This window comes from Pituophis catenifer, unplaced genomic scaffold (assembly GCF_029215685.1).
Source record: "Pituophis catenifer annectens isolate HBS135680 unplaced genomic scaffold, rPitCat1.0.hap2 SCAF_2, whole genome shotgun sequence".
NCBI lineage: Eukaryota > Metazoa > Chordata > Lepidosauria > Squamata > Colubridae > Pituophis > Pituophis catenifer.
The window spans coordinates 12,825,338-12,847,873 of record NW_027256882.1 but is presented as its reverse complement, the minus strand read 5'-3'; the positions used below and the strand labels follow the sequence as shown (position 1 = coordinate 12,847,873).

Genomic DNA, 22,536 nt, shown 5'->3' with positions numbered 1-22,536 from the left:
TTTATTTGGCATTTGGTTTCTGGTGTTTCTAATTGTTTTTTCAGGTTTACTATTATTATCATGCAAATATCTTGCTTCCTTTTTTGTTAGTGTATCTGTCTTTATTTTGTGTTGACTATTTGTCCATGTTTTGGTTTTGTTTCTATGTTTGTTGTCATTTTGCTTTTCTATAGTCCCTTTCTCTTGGGATTTTGTATCTTTGTTGTTACTTGGGAATATTTCATTAAGATGTATTTTAGACCAGTTGGCCTGTTCATGGAACACAGCTGTTCTGGAAACTATAAATTTGTTATTATTATCAATGAATCTGTATCCTTTTGTGCCTGTCTCATATCCCATAAATCTGAGTCTTCTAGACACATTTTCTCCCTTTCTTCTTAATTGTTTAGGTATGTGTACGTCTGCAGTGACTCCAAATATGTGCATGTGTGCTAATTTTGGTTTCCTATTATACATCACTTCATATGGTGTCTTATTTACAATGCTGGACCAGGTTCTATTCTGTGTGTAATTGGAATAATGTAGGGCTTCTGACCAGAATTGTTTGCTTAAGCCAGCATCTTCCAATGTGCATCTAATCATGGTTTGTAATGTTGAGTTCTTCCTCTCTACAATTCCGTTTTGGAACGCAGAAAATGGGCTAGACGTGTAATGTAACATTCCCTTGTCCTTCAGCCATTGAGAGAATTCCTTAGACATGAATTCACATCCCCTATCTGTCATGATTTGTTTTATTTTGATATTGTGTTGTGTTTCTACGCGTTTATAAAATTCTTTAAATTTCTGAAAAGTTTCATCTTTGTGTTTTAATGTATATACAAATCCATAGCGACTATAATCGTCCACTATGGTTAAGAAGTAACGTTTTCTATAAGTGATTGATGGAGTTAGTGGACCAACCAGGTCCATGTGTACTAAATCAAAAATTTTGTTGGTTGACCTTGTTGATTTTCTAGGCCTGGGACTAGTTTTTAGTTTTGTAGATTTACATACTGAGCATTCTAAATAGTTTTCACAATTTTTTATTTTAACACCTTCTGCGTGTTCAGTCATTTTTTGTACTACAGGAAAGCTGGCATGTCCTAACTTCCTATGCAAAACATGAGCACACTCATCATGAATTGGCTTACCTATTTTTGGTTTTTTTTCATTATGTGCATCCTTGTGATCATGAGCTACTTTACATTCATCATTGTCACTGTTGTTAATGTTTCCATCATCTAGTTCAATACAATCTTCCATATTTGAATCAATGTTGTGTAACCATTTCTCCTTTGTTATTAAATAAGGTAGGCCTCCTTTAATCATTACTGTACCTATATCTATTTTATTTTTCTCCAAGGTCGCTTTTCCTTTTGAAAAAATAATATTAATATCAGAGTCTCTGCTTAGTTTTATAGCACTTAGTATGTTATGAGGTATTTCAGGTATTAGTAATACCCCCTCTATTTTTCCTAGGCCAGGTAAGGTTATATTCCCTCTACCTAATACTTGAACCTTTTCTTGGTTAGCTACCTTTATTACAAATTTATCCTCTACAAATGAAGATAATATACTTTTGTTATTAGTGGTGTGATTAGTTGCTCCAGAATCAATAAGCCAATTATTGTTCTCAGTTTGCTGTATGTTAGTGTTGTCTTGTTTGTTTAGTCCATTCAGTGAACCAGATTTTCTATCCTTTGAATTATCTCTGCCTCCTCTATGCTCTTTGTAATTTGGTGGGCTTCTATATCTATGTCTATCAATGGAAGACTGTCTATAATCGTATTTATTTCTGTGTTCTGACCTATGTCTTTCTTTTGAGATTTTGGGGCAATCTCTTCTACTGTGTTCCCTGGATCCACAGTTGTGGCATCTAAATGTTTCATTATATCTTTCTTGAAAAGCTACTTTTCTATATGGTTTGTGTTCTATGTGGTTGTTAGAGCGACTCCTCCTTGAATTGTCTTCAGCTATTAACTTATTGGATAGACTTTCTATGGATAAGTATCCTAGATTGGTTGTGTCTAAATGTGACATATAATTATCCCATGATGGGTCAAGTGAGTTGATGATAACACTTTTCATCGTTTGATCTGAAATCACCTCCCCCCTTAAATGCAGTTCAGCTCTTATTTTGTTTAAAGATATTAAATGTTCACTTATGGAAACCCCTGGTTTTATCCTAGAGGAAAAGAAATCCTTAGACATTCTTGTGGTAGTAGCTACACTGTCACTGTGAAATAGATTGAACATGCATTGAATAATTTCTGAAACAGTCAGATTTTGCTTAATGCTGTGATACATAGCAGGAGATACACTAGAAATTAATAAGAAAAATGCTCTATGGTGTAAGCAGTCTAATTTTAGAGTCCAAGGTCTTTTGGGGGGATTAGTGATAAAAAACAGTAAGTTTTCTTTCATAAAGACAACCTGGAGCTGCTGATACCATTCTTGTAAATTAATGCCATCTATCCTCAGCTTTGGGAAGTCACTGGGCAAGTTTCCGACATTATTGGGTCCATTACTTACAACCGGAGGTAGTCCGTGGTCTCGTAAATGCTGGAAATTACAAAATGGCGTGGGAATGCTCGCAACGAGCCTGCACGATCCTTTCAGCAACTCATGTCTTCCTGGGCCGTCTGCGTAGTCTTGCGCATGCGCGTTGTTTATTTCGTCCCTGGAGTCGTCGTGAGAGGTTCTCGTCGTTGCGGCTCGCTCGTTCAGCTCCTCCTCAGATAAATCGGTCTCTGGCTCGATCTTGGGAGTCCTGACGATGGCGGTTGTTCTTTTCCTTCTCTTGAGAGCGTTGGTGCTTGCATCGGTCTGCGGCGTGGGGCGGTATCTGCAGGGCTCTCTGGGTTCAGGCGTTGGTGCTCTCGTCGTCAGGATGGGAGCGGGTAGATTTTGAGGCGTTGGCTTGCTCGCTTGCTTTCTAGTTGACTTTTTGGTAATTTTTAGTTTCGGTCCAAAAGCAGCAAAAAGCGTTTTCATTGCTGATTTTATCTGAGTATCTGTTGAATCGCCTTCACTTTCCGATTCTGATTCTTCTGAGGTGTTTGACTTTTCTTTTTCGTTTTCATTATCTAGTAATGTCTTTCGCGCCAGAAATTTTGAATCGAGTTTTCTGATTGGCTCTGCTTCGCTCACCCTGGAGGCCTGTTGAAACCAAGATGGCTGCCATTCAAAATTTTGCGCGGGATCACCGTTTTTCTTCTTCATAGTGTTTTTTTCTGTAATCGTATCACTCACTATCTTTGAATCTTTTGGCTTTTCAGTAGCGATGTGCTTCTCTCTCGCTGCTCCGCTGTTTTTCAGCATATCTTGGAGGTTCGCGATGAGGTTTTCATCGTTCTTCTGGCTTTTTAATAGTTTTAATATCTCTGACCTGAGTTCTTTGTTTTCTATTTTGATTTCCTCTCGGTCATCGTTTTCATTTATTATTTCTTCATCTTCAGTGGTGTATTCTTCGGATTCTCTCGAAATCGCGTTTGTGGATTCATCGATTATTTCTTGATCCATTTCCATTTCTTTGCTGTATGCCCTGGTGTTGGGCCTATCTCTCTTAGACATATTTAAATTTTTTATTAAGTCAATTAACCATCCTCTGCTACCAGATTGTTGCAATATTTTCAGGATCAGACTCAATAAATCTAGTAAGAGTTAAAAGTTCAAATATATCTCTCTTTATTCACATTAGGCATTCTATATTCACTGAATATTCACAGATAGAAGCGAGGGATGGGTGCGTGCAGCTCCTTATATATATACAATGGGTGGAGCTAAGTATGGGAGTGGTAAAGTATGAATACATTAAGAAGTGAAGAATAAATTAACCCCTGATATCCCGTTCATATACTATTTACATATTAGAGAATAAGGCATTTACATGTGACACTGCTGAAACCCAACTCTGTTCCCCCCGCTCTCTACCTTTTGGATGAAAAAGTTGTCAGTTAGGGATCTTTTTGCTCTCCCACATGATGCACAGGTTTCCTCCTAGTTGATATCAAGGTAGTTAACTTCCCATTACTACTGTGGTACTGTATGTTTCCTACATACAATGGTTGATTGATTAGCAAAAGGTTCATCCATTTCTTCTTCTTCATTGGGTGGCCTGTAGTATTCGCCTATAGCAATGTCATTCTTCTTTTGTTTTTATATTGACCCTTAGGATTCTAGCAGGTTTTCATCATTGGGTTTGTGTATTTCTGTATAGAAATAGTGATCTTTTATATATAATGCAACTCCACCTTCTCTTTGTTTGGTCTATTTCTTTTGAATAGTTTGTATCCTTCCATCAGTACATTCCAGTCCTGAGTTTCATCCCACCAACGGAGGTAGGCTTTTTACCTAGGAGAATTTATGTACCTGTGAATCCCACTTAGTGATGAGTTATTACTCCCTATTTTGAGACAGACAAATATCAAGATCAGCAAACGATTTCCTCTGGATTTTACTACTTTACTCACCACTTATCCTTCCCATTAAATTTAACAAATTCTTGAAGAGAACTTTTGCTCAGTATGAGCTGCATCAACCTTGTGACTTCAGGTTCTTCAAGTGCCACTCAATTAAGACTTCTTTTTTGTGAAATACTGTGTGTTGAAATCATCACTTCATCTTTTGGGGAACCTTCTCCTCAAAAATTCATTTGACTTTATTACTTTGACATTAAATATTCTTTCCAATTGAGATGTGGGCTTTGGAAAATTAGGTGGCATTTAGGGATGATGATTTATCCCAGAAGACTAGCACCAGAGGCCAAGATGGAGTACATCTGGAAAACCCATTTTTAGCCCATTCCCAGGAAGGGGACTCAGGGCAGGTCCCACCAGACTGTCAAGAGAGGGGTACCCTTTCCATGGGTTCAAGTTGACTTTGTTGCCTTCCCATGGAAATCCTGCCTATGAAAATCCCACTGTCAAGGTGGAACTGCTTTGCTTCATACAAATATCAAATATGAAAAGTTCATTTCTATATTATTTTGACATCAAATGTTCTTTTGTATTCAGCTCTGGTCTTAAAAAAATAATGTAGCACTTGGGGATGAAGATGCAACATAGCAAGCCAGTACTGGAAGCCAAGATGGAGAAGACCTGCACGGCCACCATATACTTCCTCTTGGTGCTCAGGTAGGTGGGAACGAAGGATATCCAGACACTGCAGAAAACCAGCATGCTGAAGGTGATCATCTTGGCTTCATTGAAGGCCCCAGGGAGATTCCTGGCCAGAAAAGCCACCGTGAAGCAGATGATAGCCAGGAAACCCATGTAGCCAAGGGCAAGGTAGAACATGGCAACAGAGCCTTGATTACATTGGAGGATGATCTCTGCAGATTGAGAGTGCATGTCTGACTCAGGGAATGGGGGAGACGTGCCCAACCAGATGCTGCAGAGGACAACTTGGACACCAGAACAAGAAAGGATGATAGAATTGGCCAAGGTCTTCCCTAGCCATCTCTGTATATTATTCCCTGGTTTTGTGGCAAAGAATGCTAAAACCACAGTGACTGTTTTGGCCAAGACGGTAGAAATGGCAACTGAGAAGATGTTGCTGAAGGCTATTTGTTGGAGAAGGCAAGTCCCTCTCCTCGGCTGGCCAATGAATAGGAACGATGTCAAGAAGGAAAGCAGGAGGGAGACGAGGAGAATGTAGGAAAGGTCCCGATTGTTGGCTTTGACTATGGGAGTATCTCGGAACTTAATGAAGATTCCCAAGACAAAACCTGTTACTGAAGAGAGGAACAAGGCAAGTGAAGCTAGGATGATCCCCACATTTTCTTGATAGGATAAGAAAGTTTCAGTCTTAGGTATACAATCATTTCTGTTGATGTTTGGATGCTGATCTGCTGGACATTTGGTGCATTTTTCAGCATCTGAAAAGAGAAAGGTTAACATCTACCATAATGCAGGTTCTTCCCACAGAAGCATACTTAGAGTGAAACCAGTGATGGTATGTTTTGCATTCATTTGGATGTATTTTGCATTGTTTACATCCCAGACATTATTAACCACCCTTCAGAAAAGAAAATCAAAGCATTCCGCAGGCCTCCCTCCATAGAATAGAATAGAATAGAATAGAATAGAATAGAATAGAATAGAATAGAATAGAATAGAATAGAATTCTTTATTGACAAAGTGTGATTGGAAACGTAAGGAATTTGTCTTTGGTGCATATGCTTTCAGTACATATAAAAAGACAAAATACATTCATCAAAAATCATAAGGTACAACACTTAATGATAGTCATAGGGTACAAATAAGCAATTAGGAAACAATATCAATATAAATCTTAAGGATACAAGCAACAAAGTTACAGTCATGCAGTCATAAGTGGGAGGAGATGGGTGATAGGAACGATGAGAAAACTAGTAGTAATAGTAATGCAGCCTTAGTGAATAGTTTGATAGTGTTGAGGGAATCATTTGTTTACCAGAGTGATGGCGGTCAGGAAAAAACTGTCCTTCTGTCTAATTGTTCTGGTGTGCATTGCTCTATAGCGTCATTTTGAGGGAAGGAGTTGAAACAATTTATGTCCTGGATGCGAGGGGTCTGTAAATATTTTCAGAGCCCTCTTTTTGACTTGTGCAGTATACAGGTCCTCAATGGAAGGCAGGAAGGTAGTAATTGTTTTTTCTGCAATTCTCTATGGATAAATATTCATTGGGACTTCCAAGTTTGGACAATTTTAAGCCCAGGAATGAGGAAAATGTATGACTCAAAGTCTCAATAACCCCTTCCAGGTCTGATTCATCAGCACATCTATATGAATAAACTGGAGGTTAGGAAAACTTTTTTATTGGCTCCCACTTTGCAAATGTACACTTTGTAAATGTATGAAAAATGTATTTTTCTTGACTGTACACCTCCTTGAGTCCTACGGGAGAAAGGCGGTATAGAAATATAATAAATAAATAAATAAATAAATAAATAAATAAATAAATAAATAAATAAATAAATAAATGTCAATTTTCCCCCACTGCTTTGACCAAGGAAAGTGGATAGCAGTAACTCTGGCTTATTCCACTGTTTCAGGATCCAATCTGAGTCCATCCTTCCTCATGAGCTCCACTAACAATCAAAAGCTTGTAAGACTACATTATTTGCCTTTGTTCCTCTGTCCCAACTGGAGATGCCTCCCAGTTCCAGCCTTCTAGGTGTAGGCAAAATGGCCTTGACTCCTTGAGAAAGGAATGTTATTATGACTATATATCAGCCCGGCTCCACACAATTCCCCCTCCCAGTTTCCCACAGTAGTAAATGTGGCAGGCCTGAAGATCCAACGAAAAAGATGGCTTCCAGGCCTGAAAGGGCTATTCAGGGCTGGACATGTAAAGAAGATGAAGACCAAGAACTGTCATCCCTCTTCTAATTCCAAGGCTTGTTTGATACCCTGACTTTGAACATCTGGCTCCTCGTTTAACTTCCATGATAATTTCTTTTCATTTATTATGCAAAAAAGAGATCATTTTCAACAGCCATGTCTACTTAAAAAAAACCCTTTATAGACCTCATGAAACCTTGCCCCATTTTCTGGTGTCACCCACCTTCTATGGTGGAGATGGTTCCTTCTGCACAAAGATGACAATCATAGCAGCAGATGGGCTTCCCTTCTTGAGCCACCTTCATGAATCCAGTGCGACAGCTTTCCACACATGTAGAAGGAGGGAAGGGCTGAGGAGAGAAAAGGAGATAAAACTCTGGATAGTGAGATGGGTGGCATACATTAAATACAATAATTGTTTGGTGGTATATTGTATTGCATGGACATTTTGTTTTGGCTTGGTAAAACACATTATTTGAATGAGTAGCTCAGTCTACCACCTTTTCCATAAACTGAGTGAATAGTTTGCATGAAAATGGAAGATTATAGTTCATGACCATCTGAATAGCCAATAAAGAAATTCTCACTCTTGAGGGTCTGGTCAGCTGATGTGAAAACTCAAAGGCGATGAAAACAACCCCCCACCTATCCCTAAACTTTTTCTCCCCTGTTATTGCCATCTTCAGTGGAATAAAATAAATAATACTCCCACCTTGCTCAGCATTTCCACCTGTGAGATCCTCTCCTGGTCAATGGATAATATAAAATCCTGGGATTTCCATTTTTCTAGACTCCCAGATTTCACTCTCCTGACAGATTTGTTGGGGAAAGCAATAGAGTTCACAATGTCCAGGTCAGCTGTAAGGTCTCCTTTCTCATCCAAATATACTCCTTGTATGGAATTATTGTAAAAGGTGGAGCTTTGAAGGAAGGGATGAAGCTGAAAAGAAAATGAGATAAATGAAAAATTTATGTCATTAATGGTCCTTTGGAAAGACCTCCTTGCTGTGTGTTGGGGAGGGAGATATCTGAACATTTCTGTCTCTTGGCTGAAAAAGCAGGTTTTAAAGTCAGATTCAATCTTGGGTAGAAAAATATCCATAAGCAGAGGAATAATAACAGCTGTTAGCTTAATGTCATTGTCTTTCAATTACAGAGCCAAATTTATATATATCTTTTTAATAGTATTTTAATGTTTGTAGTCTATGTTTTTATTTGGCTGTACATTGCCCTGAGTCTTCAGGGAGAAGGGCGGTATATAAATTTGATATAAAATAAAATAAAAATAAAATAAAATAAAATAAATGTTTAAATACGTAGAGCAGAATCATGACTGTATATTTGTATATTTGAGTTTCATCTTCAGGTTCTGGCCTTCTAAAGAGCAGTCAAGGTTGATCTCCTCTAGGACTGACTGGTTTGATCGCCTTGCAGTCCAAGGGACTTGCAGGAGTCTTCTCCATCATTAGAGTTCAAAGGCCTCCATTCTATTACTCCATTCTAAAAATAGTTAAGCTGTAAAGATTCACCATTCGGGTTTTCCTTTAACTTTCTAGTTTTTAGATTTCTCTCTTGTCTTTTATCATTAATGGCATAAATAAAATAGGTATCTTCATTATTCTTATTTTCCTGTATTGTTCTTCAGAGTTGATATTGGTTCACTATATCTTTCTTCTGGCTGCTAGTCATACCTTTCTCAGATTTGAGAGAATTAGCTGATTGTCTCTAACAGTCTAATGTTTGACCCAAAGTTGTCTTCTCATTTATACCAGCTCATCAGTTTGAGGAAAAATGAATGGCTGAAGAATCAAGCTATTAATGTACCTTAAAATTAAAATAAGAACATATTGCCTAAAGAAAAAAAGAAAGAGGAAATGGAAAAGAAACTAAAGGGAATAGAATTATATAAGATTTGAATTTCATGATAATTTAGTTTTTTTTCCCCAGAATAAATAACCAAGGCATCCACTTATAAAACTATTTCCCAAATTTGGAGGAAAAATGTCTAATGGGGAAAAAAATACCTGCCAAGCCTTCAGCCTTGTAGCTTCCACCTTCACACTCCTGTTCCTCGCTGATCTCTTGCGTGTGGCTACGTGAGCTGAATTTAAGGCCCTTCCCACAGCCCAGATGGTGTTGTAGATGAGATAGCTGTCCAAGGACAGGATCCGATCAATGTCCTCTTTCCTCAGAGACACCAGTTCTTCTGTCTGTCTACACCGTCTCCAGACTTTTAGTGAAAAGGCATTCTTTGTGGATGAACATCTAAAGGTTTTCTCCATAAAGTCAGCTAGGATGTTACTAAAGATTTTAAAAGCATCATAGTTTGCCCATTTCCTTTTCTTTATCACAAAAGAGAAAATGCCAACTATGTGTTTCAAGTAATCCCCCGTACCCTTCAAATCAAGACTCAAATCCCAGTGTGCTGTGGTGATCCAGACTTTACCTACAACATGTTTCGAACCCTGTGTAAGTATCGCATCTATAATTCTCATTCCTGTCAAAAATGAACTGGTCTCTGAACCATAAACAAAGACATTGACTTTTACCCATTTGTAATATGGATCTGAATAAAATTTCATATCTGAAACATTCAGGGTAAAGCTTTGATATATAACTGCACAAATGCCATTCCTTAACATCAAAGGAGCCATTGTCTTCATGAACCTCTGTCCCTGGTCAGTTTCTGGAGCCACGAGACCAACCAAGGTCCACTTGAAATAGAGGAGAAGCTGGACCATCCCTGGGTACTGGACTCCTTCAGCAGGGAGCATCGGGTAGAAGAAAGGAAACTGAGTTTTATCCCCCATAACCCTAGAAGCAAAGCTATAGTTGATCTGAAAGAAATGGAGGATGGTGTTTTATATGTTACAAGCAAAATTCAAGTTCTACCTTTTCCATAAAAAAGCTCTGCTTTTCATTTGCAGAGGACCTCTTATTCAAAGTTGCATAACTGTCAGATCCGTGTATTTGCCATTCTTTGTGGAAGAAGGGGGGGAGGGGATTTGGAGTTATCACATTTAGTTCTTTTCCTATATGTCCTAAGTATCCAATTTCTTGCTTGGTCCTCTTTGTATAAACGTTAACCAAATTTATAACCATTGCCTGGCGCCAGGAATGCCTAGAGAATTCTCACATCTTGGGAAATGAAAGGAGAGTGGGGGAACGGGTGGATTGTAAGATGACCGGGAGAAGCTCTTCGTATCTACTTCTCAGAGAGACTGGTACAGTGATCTTCACACCAGCGGATTGGTTGGAATCCATATTGGAAGGTGGGGAGGGGGTCCATAATTTCCTTTATCCTGAACTGAATGCCCTGAGGGACCCCATAGCATGCTTTGAGTTTTGACTTGCTTTCATCCCTTACGATAAAAGGTTCCTTCTGAAATACAAAGTTCTCAAGAGTTCGTACTTTCTTTGAAGGGGGGAGAAGCTGGTCCTTATGATAACTTAAAAATGGTCTCTGCAAGAAAGACACACCTGAGGGATTTTGTAGGTGCCCAACATGGTGGAAATCTGGATGGAGCTGCCAGTCTCAGAGTCTTCCAGAACAGCTACTGTGTTTCTCTGCCTTCCACACCTGTAGTTGGGCACATTGGCCTCCCCATCTGAAAGCAGGTCCAGCAAAGGATCTGTAGTCATTTCCACCTTGTAGAAATTGTCATAGATATTATAACCCAGGGTGATGTTGGGTAAGAGGTGGCCCTTCTGGTTAATGTCCTCGACAGCAAAAAGGTAGGGCATAAATTTCCAACAAAGCTTCAGTGCTTTTCTGCAGGTACAAATGGATCAATGAAAATAAAATTTGGCTTTCATTCCATGGTAATACATCATTTAACACACTCAATCACAATTTTGCTTCCAAACTGTTTATAATAATCCAATATATTTATTTTTTAAAAAAGAATAAAAACATTTTTTATTATAATTTTTATTTTTTTATTATAAACATAGTAATATTGAAAAGTCATAACTTCAGTTTCATGTGCTGGACTTCTAGCATTTTGATCCATATTTGATGAACTGCTTCCTATATTTTAGTAAACATGGTTGATATACCCAAGTTGTTAAAGACCAGATTATTAGAAACTTGATGTTCATATACTTTAAGCTGTTAAAGACCAGATTATTTTTAGTATCTTGGGTACAGTTCAGGTTGAGCCCCTGTAATATGGAGCTTTGTTGGTTATTTTTTGTTGTTCTGGAGGTTTTCTATCATTCTTTTCCTGTTTTCCATTACTTTAATTGTAAATCATCCACGGACACCTGGATTATGAACTGTATAAACAAGTAAATAACTAGAGCAATCAATGAACCAACCAACTTATTTCTTCCTTTTTTAAATAAAATAAAATAAAATCTTTTTGGTCCCTGGCATGAATTCATGAATCAAAATGAGATATATTTTCCCTTTCCATAAATTCCTATGTTCTTAATTCAAAGACATTCATCCCAGAAGCAAAGTTTACTGGAGAAAAACAATGGTGGGGTGATCTCTGATGCATATCAGAAAATAGAGCCTTCTATTGTACTTGGACCAGGTCTCCTACAAATACCAACTCAACTTTGGAGTGGGGTGGAAGAGAGATTCCATTATTTCTTCTGTGTCTGCACTTTAGCTTTGCTCGTAGCAAAGAATGGATAGTGGATGGGGGGAAATATCATGATTTGGTTTTTATACTTTAAAGTTTGAAATGTGTTTCATGATCTGCAGTGTGCAAGGGGGAGCCCAAAATGGGATCAGAAGGAAGCTAGCAAAGAGGCGAGATCAGGAGAGATCACTTTGTGTTTTTAAAGGGCAAGACATTTATTGAAGTGACTGTAATGATTGCAGGACAATTCACTTACCTGTAGAATTTTGTTGAAGGACTCCTATCAAAGTTTAATAATGGAAACCTAGCATCCATTGCAGAGACTATGCCACTAATCATATAATCTCCTGGCTTGTAATGATGCTGTGGGTCCACCTCACCCTGGTGCAGAGTCAGGAGGCATTTCGCTTTGTGCATCACACCAGATCCCAATGGCCACAGAATCAGCACGAAGAGAAGCAGCAGCAACATGTATTGTGTTCCTGACTGAGCCTTCTCTGTGTCACCTGCTTTTTAAGAGAGAAAAAGAAGAGCTGGAAGAAACCAAAATCTCTTTCCTGGAAGAAGTTTCAGATCTGATCACAGTCAGCCAAGAGACATCAACAGAATCAGCCCTGATGGCTCAATGTTTATAAGGCAGTACTGCAGGCCACTTCTGCTGACTGCTGGCTTCCAGCAATCCGGCAATTCAAATCTCCCTAGGCTGAAGGTTGACTCAGCCTTCCGTCCTTCCCAGGTGGGTAAAATGAGGATCCAGATTGTTGGGGGCAATATGCTGACTCTGTAATACCACTTAGAGTGGTCTGTAAAGCACTGTGACCCAGTAAATCAGTCCAACTGCTATTGCTATTGCTCTAATACTACCCTGAGATTTGCTTTCTGTCTCCAGAGACATTGACCTACTGAGAATTTCAGAGACAGACTTCACCCAACATCGCTTGTGAGTCTTATAATTGACATCAAAATGATTTCTGAGACATTTGTGCTAATTTTGGGGGGAATTTTGCAGAAAGGTCTCTTAGAGTCCTAACATAAAGACAACAAATACATCACTATGATTGTGATAATTGAATGGAAAAGAACTTTCAGCTCTCTGAACCCTGGATGAGTGAAAGGGCTAAAGGGAGAACTCCCAGATGTGGCTCCAAACTTTGAAGATGGGCCATGAGGGAGACTAAAGAGGTTGGCTCAAATCTTTAGAATAAAATAGTTTCAGAAAAACTGGGATAAAGAGATATTTTTCTCTGAAATGTTATAGGGTTTCCTGCTTTAAGCAGGGGGTTGGACTAGGTCCCCTTTGTTATTCTATTTTAGTGTCTTATTATCAAATAAATCAGAATTGAGTTGGAAGGAACTTTGGAGATCTTTTAGTCCAACCACCTGCTCAACCTCCTGGCTTTTCCTCTAGTTCCGCCCCCAGTGGTGGATTTCAAATTATTTTACAACTGGTTCTGTGGGCGTGGCTTGGTGGGTATGGCTTGGTGGGCGTGGCAGGGGAAGGTTAATGCAAAATACCCATTTTCTCCCTATCAGCTGGGACTCAGGAGGCAGACAATAGATGGGGGTGGGGGCAGTCAGAGGTGATATTTGCCAGTTCTCTGAATTACTCAAAATTTCCGCTACCGGTTCTCCAAAACTGGTCAGAACCTGCTGAAACCAAACTCTATTCCCATCTTCTACATTTTGGATGAAAAAGTTGTCAGTTAGGGATCTTTTTGCTCTCCCACATGATGCACAGGTTTCCTCCCAGTTGATATCAGGGTAGTTAAACTCTCCCATTACTACTGTGGTATGTTTCCTACATACATTTGTGGATTGATTAGCAAAAGGTTCGTCCATGTTTTCTGCTTTGTTGGGTGGCCTGTAGCATTTGCCGATAACAATGTCATTCTTTTTTTCCTTTTATATTGACTCCTATGGATTCTAGCAGGTTTTCATCATTGGATTTGTTTATTTCTGTACAGATATAGTGATCTTTCATATATAATGCAACTCCACCTTCTTTTTGTTTGGTCTATTTCTATTGAATAGTTTGTATCCTTCCATCAGTACATTCCAGTCCTGGGTTTCATCCCACCCATGGAGGTAGGCTTTTTACCTAGGAGAATTTATGTACCTGTGAATCCCACTTAGTGATGAATTATTACTCCCTATTTTGCAACAGACAAATATCAAGATCAGCAAATGATTTCCTCTGGATTTTACTACTTTACTCGCCACTTATCCTTCCCATTAAATTTAACAAATTCTTGAAGAGTACATTTGCACAGTATGAGCTGCATCAACCTTTTGACTTCAGGTTCTTCAAGTGCCACTCAATTAAGACTTCTTGTTTGCGAACTACTGTGTGTTGAAATCATCACTTCATCCTTTGGGGAACCTTCTCCACAAAAATTCATTTGACTTTATTACTTTGACATTAAATATTCTTCCCAATTGAGATGTGGGCTTTGGAAAACTAGGTGGCATTTAGGAATAATGATTTATCCCGGAAGACTAGGACCAGAGGCCAAGATGGAGAAGATCTGGAAAGCCCATTTATAGCCCATTCCCAGAAAGGGGACTAAGGACAGGTCCCACCAGACTGTCTAGAGAGGGGTACCCTTTCCATGGGTTCAAGTTGATTTTGCTGCCTTCCCATGGAAATCCTGCCTATGAAAATCCCACAGTAAAGATTGAACTGCTTTGCTTCATACAAATATCACTTTTCAACTTGCCAATGAGCTGGGGGGAGAAAAGGGTGAAATGAAGAGCCGAGAATGTGTACACGGATCATGAGACCCTGGAAATCATCAAGGTCATGACTGCAGGTGCTTGAGGAGAAGGTGGACTGTTCCCATAACAAACAGGTGTCTCATATTTAGATAATGTGTTCCCCCAGGGGTGGAGAGAAAGGGAAGCTATTGTTTTAATAAGGCAAACATTTGAATGAGAAAACCAGAACTGGTTTTGATCCTTCAGTACCAAAATGGTGTATCCAATAAAGTTTACTTTGGGGCATTCAAACTCCTGAGAGTGTTTACTTGTTTTGGGTGCGCTGGTCAGACAGTTGACACCAGGGGTGAAATGCTCCCGGTTAGGACCGGCTTGGGCAAGTAGGTAGCGATAATGGCCGGTGGTTCGGAGAACTGGTAGCAATGGCAGCTGGAGGTTCTGCCCACCTGCCCCATTCCCCAGACTCGGGGAAATGCACTATTCCTGGACTTCTACTGCTCACATTTCTCCCGCGGCTGGCTGTCAGGGAAGGCAAGTGCCCGAAAGGTACCAGAGTCGCTTACTCTCCTTCTTGAATGAGCCACTCTGGTCCACGCAGTGGCTGCGCTAACGCACATTGTTTATTTAGTTCAGCGGCAGGTGGGTGTGCGCTTGCACAGCTGGCGCGTGGACGAGAGCGGCTCATTCATGAAGGAGAGTGAGCGACTCGGCTACCTTTCGGGCACTTGCCTTCCCTGACAGCCAGTTGTGGGAGAAAGGTGAGCAATAGGAGTCCGGGGAATGGGGCGGGTGGACGGAGCCGCAGGAGAAAGAAATTTAAAAAGTTTTCCTACCGGGTTCTGTGGGCGTGGCTTGGTGGAAGGGGGTCTTGTGACTGAGTGGGCGTGGCGGTGAGTGACATCGAGTTGGCCATGCCCACTCAGTCACAGGACACCCTCCCCCACAAAGCCACACCCACAGAACCGGTAGGGAAAAATTTTAGATTTCAATGCTGGTTGACACCCACCTTTCAAGGAACTCAATACATACATTATGTCTGCCTATGAAACTGTATATAAGCAACCAATGACTTTTAGGCTTTGAACTAACATCCTTCCTTGAAGGTGTTCATCCTGACTTTGGATGTAAATCAAAACTCAGAATACAAAGCGAAGAGTCAAGGCTCACTTCAGTGTTTAATAGACAGAATGTACTGAAGGGAGTCTCCTCCAAAAGAGTAGTAAGATGGTCTCTGCTCCAGATAAAAGGATGAGCTTGTTGTCAGCGTTCCAAATTAGGCTTTCTTCCAGCGCTGACATAACAAGATGAACTTTTACCTAGTTTTGTATGTTACAGATAGTGTTTCCTGGGAGACGAGGATGGGGGCTACATTCCTGTGAAAAGAACATGCCGGGATGTAGAGATGGATCTGTATGATGGCCAATGGGACATTGGGGTTGGAGAGTGGAAGAGGAGGGGGTTGGAAGGAGGGGCCAGTTTGGCTGCAATTTGAATCAGAAATGTCGGATATTGCTATTCTTAAAATAAAAATGATTCATTAGACAGCTTGCGCTTGAGAATGAAGTTTATTCAAGATAGCACCGAAACCTGACAGACAGCCAAACTCTCCTCCAAATCCAGGCTGGCTGAGTTTAAATCATCCCGTTCCCTCCCAGACATCTGGTTGGATGGACTATGGCTGAAGCCAAGCTCTCGGAGGAAAGCCTGCTTCAAGAAACGGGAGGAGCAGAAGCGGTTGTGATTCCAGCCAACTTGGAAAATACAAAGGTTCAACTTTCTCCGCCTTCCCTCCCCGCAGAACTTCAAGCAAAGAAACGTGAGGCAGATAAGTACCCGGGGACTGTGCCAAAAGCCTTAGAGGCGGAATTTCCTTTTGCAAATTTAAAAGATAAAGAAAAACCCCTAAGTGAATTGGGAAGGGCGAGCTGGGGATGGGAATGGCAGCGAAGCCCAAACAAGGCAGCACCTCCCCACCCCAGGATGAGAGACGAGGCAGAGGACTATCAACACCAAGGCCGGCCCTCCAGAGCTCAGCACAGAGAGGAGAGGGCAGAGAGGGAGGAGCCACCCCAGTTCAGAGGGAAGTTCGATGGTGACCCAGACAACCTCGCCCAATTCCTCGATTCAGCTGAGATATACATAGAGCGGTTCGGACACCTCTACCCTTTCCCCAGAGCCCTAGTGAATGCTATCTCGGAAGGGCTGGAGGGAGAAGCAAAGAGATGGTCAGCATCACTCTAAAAATACAGGGCCCCCCAGCTACAAGATGCGGATGGGTTCTTGCAACTATTGAGAGCCCGTTATGAGGAGGAGGAGGAGGACCCCTATGTGGAAGACGAGCTCAGAAACCTAATGCAGAGGGGGAAGCCTATCAGAGAGCATATCCGTGAATTCAGGAGAGTCATTGGGACACTGCCTCCCCTACCAGAGCGATTGCTGGTGTATTTTTTTAGAACAAGCCTAGATAAAAGAATTTCCCAAGTGACTGCCTATTGTGACATCCCAAACCGACTCGCTGAATGGTTCCGGGTAGCGATAAAAGTCGACAGAGGGCTGCGGGCGAGTGACACGTCAAAACCACCAGAGGAAAAGGAGAGAGGCCGACCAGACCAGGGGCCACTCAACAGACGAGAAACCCCAACATCACAGCCCTCCTACAGACCAACTGCCCCACAGAGCCCACTTAAATGCTACAAATGTGGAGGAAGCGGCCACATAGCAGCAAGATGTGGAACGCCTAGACCGGGACCAGCTCCACCGCCCAAAGCACGACTGGAACGAGGGCCCAAGCGCGTCACCCACGTACCGCGGGAAGCTCCCCAAATCCCTGAGTTTTTCGCTCATCTGACCGAAACCAGAGGAATCCCAGAGGAGGGAGATCAGTCCCCTGAACCCTATGACACGGAAGACGAAGGCGAGGATGACCCGATGGTGAGTGGACCCGTCCATCCTTTTCTTTTCCCCATACCCCTAACAGCCCCCAAAACAGGGGCCCAAGAGACTTTCCAAGCCCTAATAGACTCGGGTAGCACACGGTGCCTAATCAACCTACCCACAGTTCTAAAATTGGGAATCCGAGCTAAACAGCTCAAACAACCAATTCGCTTCGAGCAAGTTGATGGGTCCCTAGTGGGAGGAACGTATGCCACACACTTGACTGAACCCGTGAGACTAGAACTCGCAGATCACTGGGAGACGATCTGCTTCATAATAGCCCCCAAGATGACAGAACCAGTCATATTGGGACTCTCATGGCTCGACAAATGGGGCCCAATCATTTGGTGGCAAGAGGGAACCCGCAGGCTGAGAATAGCAAAGGGGCCCCAACCCCTGCCGCCCCGACCAGAAGAATTCCCTCCCACGCTGAAACCCCAAAGCAGCCCTCCACTACAGAAGAAAACACCACCAACACAAGGGTCCCTCCCAGAAGGTGCAGCAAAGCAATTGGCAGCCGCACCCACCACCGCTTGTAACGCAAACCAGATCCCAAGGGAGTACCAAGACCTTGCGGGGGTATTCAGCGAGGCCGAGTGTGACATTCTGCCCCCCCATCGTGAGACCGATTGTGCCATCGAGATTATCCCAGGAGCGAAACTACCCAAACCTAAAATGTATGCCATGACGCCCCGAGAAATGCAGGAAATGCGGGACTACATAGACAAAAACTTACAAAGGGGATTTATTGAGCCAGTGAAACCAAGGGTAGCGGCGCCGGTCATGTTTAAAGAGAAAAAGGACGGCTCCATGAGACTGGTGGTCGACTTTCGAAGTTTCAACGCTGTTTGCGTACACAACTTGTACCCCCTCCCCCTCATGAAAGACATGTTAGCCCACCTAGCTAAAGGGAAGGTTTTCACCAAACTAGACCTTCGAGAAGCTTATTACCGAGTACGCATAAAGGCAGGAGATGAATGGAAAACAGCATTCAACTGCCCCCTGGGTAGTTTCCAGTTTAAAGTAATGCCTTTTGGATTGCAAGGAGCCCCGGCAGTATTCATGCAGTTAATAAACGAAGTCTTACACGAACACCTTTACAAAGGGGTCCTCGTCTACCTGGATGATATTCTTATCTACACGGAGACCATAGACGAACACATACCCCTCGTCCGCCAAGTACTGAAAAAACTGCTACGGGCAAACCTATATGTCAAACTGCCAAAATGCGATTTCCACCAATCATGGCTAGACTACCTGGGCTACCGAGTATCAAATGAGGGGATAGAGATGGACCCAGCCAAGGTCCAATCAGTTCTACAATGGCAGCCCCCTCGCACCCGCAGACAACTGCAAAGTTTTCTAGGCTTTGCGAATTTCTACAGACAATTCATCCCCTCGTTCGCGAAGATTGCCAAACCTTTGACGGACCTCCTAAAGACAGGAAGCCCAGCGATGAAACCTCGCCCGGGACAACCCCTACAGTGGGACCTGACCTGCCAACAGGCATTTGAGATGCTAAAAGGACTGTTCGCGAAAGAACCTGTCTTAAAACACCCAGATCTGGAACAGCCTTTTGTCATCCAAGCAGACGCAAGTGATGTGGCAGTAGGAGCCGTGTTACTCCAAAAGAACAACCAAGGTGATCTACAACCCTGCGCCTACAACTCCCGCAAACTCACCGATACGGAGAGGCGATGGGTGGCGTGGGAGAAGGAAGCGTTTGCAGTAAGGTGGGCCTTGTTGACCTGGCGGCACCTTCTAGAGGGAGGCCAGAAACCATTTGAAGTCTGGACTGATCATAAAAACCTAGAGGCCCTAAAAACCCCACGGAAACTGTCGCCCAGGCAAGTATGGTGGGCACAATACTTCAATCGTTTCAATTTCGAGCTTAAGCACATCCCAGGAGGGAGAAATTTCCTGGCTGATGCCCTCTCCCGGATGCCCCAATACAACAGTGAGCGGGAGCAGGTAGTGAATGCCATCATCCCCTCCACCCAAGCTGTGGCCCAAGTGATCACCAGACGGCAACAACGTGACCAGCAAGGCCAACTTGCAAGTGACTTAACTGCAAAATTAAAAAATGAAACGCTGACCGACCCCTGGTATCGGGACAATCAACATCTCTTGACAAAAAGAGATGAACTAGCATGGAGGGGGACAAAGCTCTATGTCCCACAGAGTTTACGCATCCTGATTCTCAAGAGGAGCCATGACGTTAAACCAGCAGGACACTTCGGGTTCCTAAAGACTCTGCACCTAGTACGAAGGCAGTTCTGGTGGCCACACATGAGAAAGGACGTAGACAGTTATGTAAAAAGCTGCACCATTTGTGCCACGATGAAGACAAGGCCAGGGTGCCCGCCTGGATTGTTGCAACCAGTAGCTGAGCCAACAAGACCATGGGAGGAGATTGCAATGGACTTTATAGTAGACCTACCAAGGAGCAGTGGAAATACAGTGATCTGGACTGTAATAGACTTATTCTCCAAACAGGCACACTTCATTCCTTGTAGTGGACTGCCTTCAGCCCGTCAGTTATCCAAACTGTTCCTGAAACACATTTACCGCCTACATGGAGTCCCCAGGAGAATCATTTCCGACAGAGGGGTCCAGTTCACAGCAAAGTTCTGGAGGGAGTTCCTACGATCCATAGGTTCATCCCAAGGGCTCAGCTCAGCATTTCACCCAAGCACCAATGGGGGGGCAGAAAGACTGAACGCTATGATAGAACAGTATTTAAGATGCTACGTCGTCTACCAGCAGTCCAATTGGGCAGACCTCCTATCTTTTGCGGAGGTTGCATATAATAATGCTGTCCACAGCAGCACGGGGCTAACCCCGTTCAAAATAGTGAGTGGCATGGATTTTGTTCCCATGCCAGAATACCCGAGGGAGCCCCCTTCCTCAGTCAGTTTGACCGACTGGATGGCAATGTTGAGACAAACTTGGGAAAATGTTAAGAGGGCGCTGGCAAAGGCGGCTCAATCTTATAAGGAACAAGCAGACAAGCACCGAACTCCCCAAAGACCATTTCAGCTGGGAGAAAAAGTTTACCTCTCCACCAAGTACTTGAGACTTAGACTCCCGAGCAGGAAATTGGGCCCAAAATTTATAGGACCATTTCCTATAATAAAAATAATCAACCCCGTTACAGTGCAATTGCAGTTGCCACGGCTTTTGGGGAAAATTCAACCCGTTTTTCACAGTAGCCTTCTAAAACCTGTAGTAGGGTCTACTTTAAGGCCAACGCCACGTGAACCCCCTGGGCCCCTGGTTGTTGGGGGCCAAACGCACTACGAAGTGCAGCGGATTCTTGATTCAAGATGGCACAGGGGGCGCCTTCAGTACTTAATTAAATGGAAGGGTTACCCATTGTCAGAGGCTTCCTGGGTGAAGAGCGCAAACATTCAAGCTGATCACTTTATAGCAAAATTCCATGCAGACCACCCAGGAAAGCCGGGAGGGGGGGGGCACAGCCAGGGAGGGGCTGATGAGACTAATCTTGTTGTGTTTTCCCTATGGGATAGGTGATGTCGCAGAAGTGAAGGGAGAGGGGCCGGATGTCAGCGTTCCAAATTAGGCTTTCTTCCAGCGCTGACATAACAAGATGAACTTTTACCTAGTTTTGTATGTTACAGATAGTGTTTCCTAGGAGACAAGGATGGGGGCTACATTCCTGTGAAAAGAACGTGCCGGGATGTAGAGATGGATCTGTATGATGGACAATGGGACATTGGGGTTGGAGAGCGGAAGAGGAGGGGGTTGGAAGGAGTGGCCAGTTTGGCTGCAATTTGAATCAGAAATGTCGGATATTGCTATTCTTAAAATAAAAATGATTCATTAGACAGCTTGCGCTTGAGAATGAAGTTTATTCAAGATAGCACCGAAACCTGACACTTGTACTTATACATTTCAGAAAGGAGGGAAAAGGATGTATACATAAATATTCAAAGGAAATAATATAATAGATATCAGTTTTCTCCCTGCCCTTTCCTTATTGATGAGAACAATGGTTTTAGAAGACATATCTGCATATTGAGATTCAGGGGTTGCTCTGGGAATGTTCTGGTAAAACTTTTCATGGGCCCTGTGACCTGAAAGGCCACATACCTCATGTCTCAATTACCTATTAAACAGGTGTATGTGTGTAAACACTTTTTAAAATGAATTTTAAAACACATTAATTTCTTTGAGTTATTTACTGGCATTTGGGAAAAGGTCCTATGAAAAGTTCATTTCTATTTTATTTTGACATCAAATGTTCTTTTGTATTCAGCTCTGGTCTTAAAAATATAATGTAGCACTTGGGAATAAAGATGCAACATAGCAAGCCAGTACTGGAAGCCAAGATGGAGAAGACCTGCACGGCCACCATATACTTCCCTTTGGTGCTCAGGTAGGTGGGAACGAAGGATATCCAGACACTGCAGAAAACCAGCATGCTGAAGGTGATCAGCTTGGCTTCATTGAAGGCCCCAGGGAGATTCCTGGCCAGAAAAGCCACCGTGAAGCAGATGATAGCCAGGAAACCCATGTAGCCAAGGGCAAGGTAGAACATGGCAACAGAGCCTTGATTACATTGGAGGATGATCTCTGCAGATTGAGAGTGCATGTCTGACTCAGGGAATGGGGGAGAAGTGCCCAACCAGATGCTGCAGAGGACAACTTGGACACCAGAACAAGAAAGAATGATAGAATTGGCCAAGGTCTTCCCTAGCCATCTCTGTATATTATTCCCTGGTTTTGTGGCAAAGAATGCTAAAACCACAGTGACTGTTTTGGCCAAGACGGTAGAAATGGAAACTGAGAAGATGTTGCTGAAGGCTATTTGTTGGAGAAGGCAAGTCCCTCTCCTCGGCTGGCCAATGAATAGGAACGATGTCAAGAAGGAAAGCAGGAGGGAGACGAGGAGAATGTAGGAAAGGTCACGATTGTTGGCTTTGACTATGGGAGTATCTCGGAACTTAATGAAGATTCCCAAGACAAA

General features: G+C 42.4%; 1 protein-coding gene across 1 annotated transcript; it reads right to left on the bottom strand.

Annotated features, from left to right (window-relative positions):
• Positions 1-4,961: 4,961 nt before the first annotated feature.
• On the bottom strand, positions 4,962-10,947 carry LOC139309281 (vomeronasal type-2 receptor 26-like). The gene is made up of 5 exons (XM_070933336.1): positions 10,786-10,947; positions 9,330-10,142; positions 8,036-8,245; positions 7,529-7,655; positions 4,962-5,857 (listed from the first exon to the last, which is right to left on the bottom strand). Exons 1-5 carry the CDS (start codon positions 10,945-10,947, stop codon positions 4,962-4,964), a joined length of 2,208 nt encoding a protein of 735 aa, XP_070789437.1.
• Between the last annotated feature and the right edge of the window lie 11,589 nt (positions 10,948-22,536).

Excerpts from the sequence above, each read along its gene's own strand:
- LOC139309281 (XM_070933336.1), bottom strand. The coding sequence starts at position 10,947 with ATGACTACAGATCCTTTGCTGGACCTGCTTTCAGATGGGGAGGCCAAT. Across the intron at positions 10,143-10,785 it reads GCACCTACAAAATCCCTCAG|ATCAACTATAGCTTTGCTTC; the intron begins GTGTGTCTTTCT and ends CATTTCTTTCAG. Across the intron at positions 5,858-7,528 it reads AACCATCTCCACCATAGAAG|ATGCTGAAAAATGCACCAAA; the intron begins GTGGGTGACACC and ends TTCTCTTTTCAG.